The sequence below is a fragment of the Necator americanus genome, chromosome V (assembly GCF_031761385.1).
Source record: "Necator americanus strain Aroian chromosome V, whole genome shotgun sequence".
NCBI classification, from domain to species: Eukaryota; Metazoa; Nematoda; class Chromadorea; order Rhabditida; family Ancylostomatidae; genus Necator; species Necator americanus.
This window is the reverse complement of record NC_087375.1, coordinates 14,461,222-14,468,283: the sequence shown is the minus strand read 5'-3', so window position 1 is coordinate 14,468,283 and position 7,062 is coordinate 14,461,222. Positions and strand designations below refer to the sequence as shown.

Here is a 7,062-nt window from a genome sequence, read left to right as displayed (position 1 = left end):
TCTGGATTCACTTCTTCGTTCGTTGGCCTACGGCTGTTCTATTGCCTGAAAATAAAAAAAAATAAGGGGAGTTTTTATTAGTGTGGATTTCTCCTGTGGTTTCATGGAGGGGTATATTTTTTGGCACTGAAAGTATTTACTGTGCGGATAATACAGATACGGATTCAATATATAGTAGATGTGATTGTTTCAAAGAAATTCAAAGAAGATGAAGAGGAACAGTGATATATAGCTCTTCTGATTATCTAGTTAAATTCTAGGATTGTTTAGATATGTAGTTACAAATATTCACTGAGGCAAGGGTTCTGTCGCATGGGTGGGTGGAACGTGAAACAAGTTATAGGAGACATAATCGACTCATCAGTCATTCTGTGATTAAAAATAGATGCCAGCGGAAGTGAAAGATGAAGGAGTGTTCGCTGGCGAGTGTAAACGACATGTATGGTTTGGTAAATAGATAAGGAGTGATATTTGAAAACGTTTTCCTTCTATTGTTTTCCTTTGCCTGCGCTATCTGGAAGTAAAAATAAATAAAGGAAAACTCTAGCGATCCTCAGTGCTCAACCAAGCTTGTATTTCAAGGAAACAACGGGTTAGTTTATCTTCTTATCTATAAAATTTCAGTTGGTGTATTTCTCTGTGTTAAGAGCTTCAGGTCAGGTTAGAGTTGCGGTTAGAGGTTCCGCTTCCTGCACGATGGATCAGAGGTTCGAATCCGCCCTAGTGCTCACCAAGCCTTTCATCCCTCTGGGGTCGATAAATTGGTACCAGACTCGTCTGGGGGAATAGAAACACTGACGTGACACATTGGCTAGCCACCGCAAGCGTTAATCTCTGTGCTAACGCTTGCGGTGGTTGAGGTGAACGTGGGGGCGCAACCCAAGCGGATTGACTAACGCCAGACACTTTATCCTTTTATCCTCTAAGAGCTTACCTGTTTATCATGACTACGCAGGCGTTGCTTTTTTTACTTACTATATTTATTACTTTGTTATTATTTGTCTTACATGTCGAGCTCGTTTAGTGATCAACATCGAGGCAGGAAGTTATTGAAGGAAGATGACAAAAACTATAATACTTTTAAAGTAGATGCGAAACTAATCTTATTTTTCGAGTGTTTTTTAGATTATTGAATTCTAATTGGAATTTGAAATTGAACTTACGTCGATTAAACACCACGCTTCGATCAACAGACTTCGTTTCGTACCGTTTCTGTTCTCGACGGTGGCTCGGCTCTGAGGGTTTTAACACATTTAAGAGTTCTAATATTAAATCTCAAATATAGATATAATAATGATATGAAAGTGTGCGTATAATAATTTCAAATGAATATTGAATGTTAAGTCGAAAATGGAGAAGTTCAAAGTAAAAGGTGAAAATTTTCGAACTCAAGAAAAGTTTCAGATAACAAGGAGAGACATCACGAGAACTCATACATATAAGAAGCAAAGTTATCATTAGCAACAAACATGAAATTCAGGGAAATGATATGATGACATAGAAGTATGTAAACAGTAACAACCAACTAAGTAACGTGAATAGAAACAGAACAGCTTTTTCTACTGGTACGGGGTGGGTATTCATCGGAAGCACAACTGTGACGCTGCCTTCAATCTGATAACGAGAAGTGCACCAGATAACACGGGGTCAGAATTTGTTTTGATGCAGTGGTCAAGATGATAGAGAAGATTTTATTCGTGGAAGTTATTGCGAAAACCGCTACCACTTTCTATTTTGCAAATTGAAAGAAAAAAGCCGGATGTGCTATCTTATGACGAGCTATTATGCAGAAACCTCCCCCATTTGGTTGAGATTTATTTATTTACCAAAAACACTCACAGCTGTCCCATAAGCAGAAGTTAGAAAGTAGAATTTTGCTCAAACTTTGCAACTTTGCACTTTACACACTTATATACTACAGGCATTCTATTTTTATTATATTAATTAAATTTTTTTTTAATGTGTTTTTTGGAAGATCCTTCCGCTGCTACGGAAGGTAAACAGCGCACGCAATATCCTTTTCCCAAAAAAATCGCTATCGTAAAACAACGGTTACCAGGGTTTGGGTGATCAACTTAAACCAAAAGGAACGAGTCCATCAAGGCCCTCAGCAACGGAAGGGGAGAGTTCAGAAGGGAGGGCTCGCCAACTTTGGCTTAATCAAACGTATAACCTCGCCTGAAAACCGTCTGCGGACATTGATCGAAGTGCTCTCCGATGCCGTAGGTGCGATAGGAAATTTATCTGAAATGTCCCACGGTGCTTGTGCCGTAGCAAAGCTAATTACTAGTAATAGCTCAGATGGGTGCGATCACTTCCAAAGTGCGGGGGTTGAAGCACCGTCATAGCTATGTTTATCCCAAAAACATGTGCAGGATTCTTCCGGTAAAACCCGTGTCCACTGGTGACAAGTCGGGGAAGTATCTAGGTGTTTACAAACGTTCCCTGCTCATCACATAACTTAGTAAATTCCACTGCTTGAGAGATATTTTGAGTAATGTTGCAAAAAAGAGGAGTATTGAGAGTCTCTGGCTAGTGACAGTCTCTGCTGCAAAACGAAATCCTCTCAAATTTCAACTGCTGTTCTGATAGAACTGTAATCGGGCGCGGTAGGTAGCGTTGAGTAGGGCGAGGAGTGTGGACTGAACACACACTAACGATTTATTCATACTAACCTTCAACATTCACTACTATCTACACAGAGATCAACGGTTCAAAAAGAGTTCACATTCATACAAAAGTGGGATTTATATTCTAAACCTGTGATCACTCCCACACTTGAAAAGAAAAGAAAAACCAGAGAAGAAAGATAATTATAACAGCTGTACAGATAATACACCTAGATTAAATCATACTAAAGAAAGCTGGTCGTGTTTGCTGCCGCGGTGGCAGCACTATCAGTGGGCGAACACATTTACAATCATGAACGAAGATGTTCCCGAAGTCGTGGCATTGACCGCACCTGAAAATGTTTATTTTGCCGTAAAGGGCTCCTTTTGGGTAAAAACGATTCGCTGACCATCCAATTGCAAATACATCCTTGCAAGTGTTGGTCAGCCAGTCGAAGCCGCAACCCAACTGCTCTAACGATGAATTTGCTGCCTGGCCATTGATGATCTAAATCAAGAAGAAGATTTTGAAAAAAGTAGAAAAAAGATGTCTTTTCCAGATTATGGAATTTCTTAAACCTCTACACGTTCAGGGAACGCTGCTGGAGGAGGAGCTGCTCGATTGGGTAGCGTCAACTGCGGTACCTGAATTTCCGTTAGTATCAATTCTATCAATCTTTGGAATTGGAAGAAAATTTCCAGAAACTGCTACATATAATAGCGATAAAAAGAGACTAAAAAACACTTTTGGCCTGCAGGAATCTTTTTAAAAATATTATAAAACTTTTCCAAAAAATTGGCAATTTTTTCTCAAAGTTTTATGAACGCGTTTGATTTTTGCTATGAATAGCTGGACGTCGCAGTGGATGATCCGCGTAACCTGCAAATCCACAATGACGAAGTGGATTATTTTCGGGAAGTCGCTAGACTAACAACGATCTGTGACCGTCGAAACGTGGATACATGAAGTCGAAATTAAATCTGAGTTCCCAGAAAAACTTACTGAAAATGAAAAAGGTGAGGTAGGACTAGGAAAATGGCAAAAAAAAATTCTTAGGAGCCGATCCTAAATTTTTCGACTTCTTGATCCATTTTTCTCGTTATTTCGGTTCATGTTCAGTGAGCCAGTCATGAGCTCAATTTTTTTTTGCGGTTGACTTTCGTCGGGCGGCATCGCTTTACAGACACTCCTTTTTGCTCCGCCCAATTCAAAAAGTTAGAGAGTTAAGTAGAAGGATAGGTATTGGAGGTGGAAATAAGATAATAGCTTCAAAAAACTGCCCGCCACATACATTGAAAAATGCGCGGGAAGATAAATTCATCCTTGACTACTGCAAGACAAAAATTGCTTCTCGTTATTCATCGTTGAATCGTAAATAAATTCCTTTTTTGGTTCGCATGCATTTCTCTACGTGGCGCCAAACAGTTGATTGTGACGTATAGAGTTTCTCTACTAACTCTCGCGTTGTTTGACGGGGATTTTGTTCCAATCTTGACATCAAAGTATCGTCATCGAAGTCTGAAGGAGGACCTCCCTCCACTGGTTCGCCTTTCAAAGTCACGTCCATAGAACGGAGTTTGACAAGCCAATTTCCTATCGCCACATCACTCCTTCGACATACAAATTTTTGAGCGGTGGCGGAACAATCCCTTTGCTTGAATCCCTAATGCATCACATGGCCTAAGTGTATCTTTTGTTTCTCTTTTCCAAGGTGAACAGAAAAACTAAACGTAATGTGCGTAACACTAGACGCTTGTCCTAAGTCTAACAGAAGTTCTGCAATAAGAAAAATCCTTTGCTGAGGTAACGCACTGTTTACGTAAACAATGAAAATAACCACCATGTGCCTGGACAGAAGTTATCTATGATTCAGACTAAAATATCGATGTGTATTAAAGTTAGTCACGACCGCCGACACCTGTTTCTTCAGGCAACCGCTACGCATCCGCTGCAACTTGGTGCACGTTCTCTGCGTGAAGCATACTTTTTTCTGCATTCTTCCTGGCGTTTCTCAAACTCGTACATCTTCTTTTCCGTGCTATCCATTTGGTACCCCATTGAGCGCAATAAACGAATAAGTATGGCTACTACATAAGGTAACTGATAGGAAGCTCAGAGAGAGCGGCGTACCTGAGTATGCGGAACCTGACCAGGCAGCGATTGTTGTGGTGGCAGCGATGGTGTCTGCGGTGTAGGTGGAGGTCCGCCCGACAGATGTTGTCCGTGCACAGAAGCCGCTTGCCCAGGGTGAACTTGTGGGAAATGCGCTCCTGGCGTTATCTGAGGGATTGCGCCCAGTGGTGGAGTGGGGGGATTCAGTGGGCCTGGGATAGGTGGAGCACCAGGTACTTGAGGAATCCCTTGTTGAAGTGGAGGTGGCAGTTGAGGTGGGACCAATCCGGGAAGAACTTGCTGCAAAATTGGGTATCTTGTTAAAAGGGGCAGTAAACAATCGCTGCAAATGTAGAGAAGGCTCTAAATTACTGGATTCGATGGAGGTGGCAGGGAAAGAGGAATCATTGGAGCGACGGACACTTGTGCTAGAGTATTCTAAACATGTGATTCCTTAACGAGTGAAAAAATACATGAATGGATTTCTGGAAAAGTTCACCTGTTGGTATGGGCCTTGCAAATTGTTCGGTGGTGTGGGTATGTTGTTATTTGCACCGAATCCGGGAAGCGCAGATGTCGTCTGCAAGGGAACTCGTATCGCACATCAACGTAGAATAAACTACGAATGGAATAGGTTTCAAATGATTTTTTTATTTAAAAGAAAAGGAAGGACAATAAAACTCGAGTGTTTTCTTTGACATCAAACTTACCAGGAAAATCCCAAACAAAAACAATATTTTAAACGGATGGAATAGGTCTTAAATAAATCTTTTTTAAACTTGAGATGACTCAAAACTGATCTTACCTGCGCTACCACTGTACTAGTAAACGTATTTGCCTGCGGCCTAATGAGAGCTGGTTGCTAAAAAAAGGAACATTTCAAAATCCTACAGAAGTTCATTCGAAAACGGTTTTTCGCGGCAGTTTTAACAAACCGTTGATATGTTCGCCAAACAAAATAGGAAAAGCCCACATTACTTATGACCAATTATCGAAAAATAACACAAACGCAGAAAAAGAACTTATTCCCTGCGGATTTCTGAAGTACTAGCGAATATAAATAAATAACCGTTTCATTACTTCTTCACTACCTTCCAAAAATGTCAAGAAAGGACGCTTTTTGACCATCGTCAAATATTCGACTGCTAGCGAATTACAGCTTCCCTTAGGTCAGAAAAATAACCAAACCTGAGTGAACGCCGGTGGTGGTTGTTTAAACTTCTTTTCTTCTGTTCTGGGCTAGAAAACTATGTTTTAGCGGTGTTCTGGACTATCCTTCTGCAGCAAAAGTGCATGATTTTTGCATCGATTCGCGCTTTTCGCGCAATGAACTGTTCTGACCTTTATGATAGCGGGTACATTTTGTAGACTAACATTTGGCGCCACAGTGGTATAGACCAGATCGTGGTCACCTCGTACAGCTACCGTAGTTCGTTCCAAACCTTTCGCATACTGTAACTCATTCTCTTCTAGGCATTCTTCGCAAGGGATTGTTCCGAAAAACCTAAACCTCAGCAGCCTCCTCCATAATCGAGTTGTCTTCGGTCATTTTGTTTAGATGGTGATTTCCCTCGTCGTAATTGAATGATACTGGAGGGGCTACGGGTGGAGAATCTGGAATATTCTAATCCTTCTCCTAGATGAATGGACATACATACGTGCTCGACTTACCTTTAGCCACTGCCACATTAGTTATGTCATGGATCGGGGCAGCAGCAACAACCCTTTTCTGGAATCTTCCGGATGCGCGGTAGAGACGAGGTTCATCTATTTTTTCCCACAAGTAAGGAGCAACAGAAATATTAAAAATGAAAAAACCGAAGGACTCGAATAGAAGCCTACTTTTTTGAATAAAGCTGCTTAGTGGACATTTTTTAAGTTGTCCATGAAACGAAAAAAATCCGAAGAACAAGTGAACCCACCATCTACCTGCACTTGCACATTTCTGAAAACGCGGGATCTGGCTCTGAACGAGCGTTCATTGGAAATCGTATCTCCAACGATCCGCTGAGGAGGGTAGGTGGCAGCTAAAACGAACTGCTGCGGCTCTCTTACCTCCCGATTTACCTTAAATTTCAAGAAATTCAGTTCATCAGTTCTCCAAGATCTTAGTGTTTTCCATTTGAGAACTAGAAACAAATTTACCCTTGTGCCAGCACCACAGCATGTGGTGATTAAAGCTAAAATCAAAAGTGCCTGCATATGGAACTATCCTTCTCGGAATGGTGTGCCGGAAAGGAGCAGCTTATTTTTCGTGAATGTCTGAAAATGAAATATTTTTAAACTAATTAATTGAACATTGAACTGTGCTTCTCGACACCACGAAATCTGCGATATTCG

The 7,062-nt window shown here is 41.0% G+C and overlaps 1 protein-coding gene across 2 annotated transcripts; it reads right to left on the bottom strand.

Moving 5' to 3' along the window:
- Positions 1 to 7: 7 nt before the first annotated feature.
- On the bottom strand, positions 8 to 6,924 carry RB195_013883 (uncharacterized protein; the record flags this gene model as incomplete). 2 transcript variants are annotated; one of them, XM_064203893.1, is made up of 15 exons in its annotated part: positions 8 to 45; positions 1,164 to 1,235; positions 2,856 to 2,962; positions 3,020 to 3,117; positions 3,189 to 3,254; positions 4,741 to 5,022; positions 5,095 to 5,160; positions 5,222 to 5,302; positions 5,528 to 5,584; positions 5,911 to 5,961; positions 6,064 to 6,174; positions 6,233 to 6,336; positions 6,394 to 6,489; positions 6,645 to 6,789; positions 6,868 to 6,924. In XM_064203893.1, the coding sequence occupies 15 exons, from the start codon at positions 6,922 to 6,924 to the stop codon at positions 8 to 10; spliced, it is 1,431 nt and encodes a 476-aa protein (XP_064059773.1). The 2 variants fall into 2 exon arrangements, with proteins under 2 accessions (XP_064059773.1, XP_064059774.1); XM_064203892.1 differs by lacking the exons at positions 8 to 45; positions 1,164 to 1,235 and having other exon boundaries at positions 2,845 to 2,962.
- Positions 6,925 to 7,062: the final 138 nt, after the last annotated feature.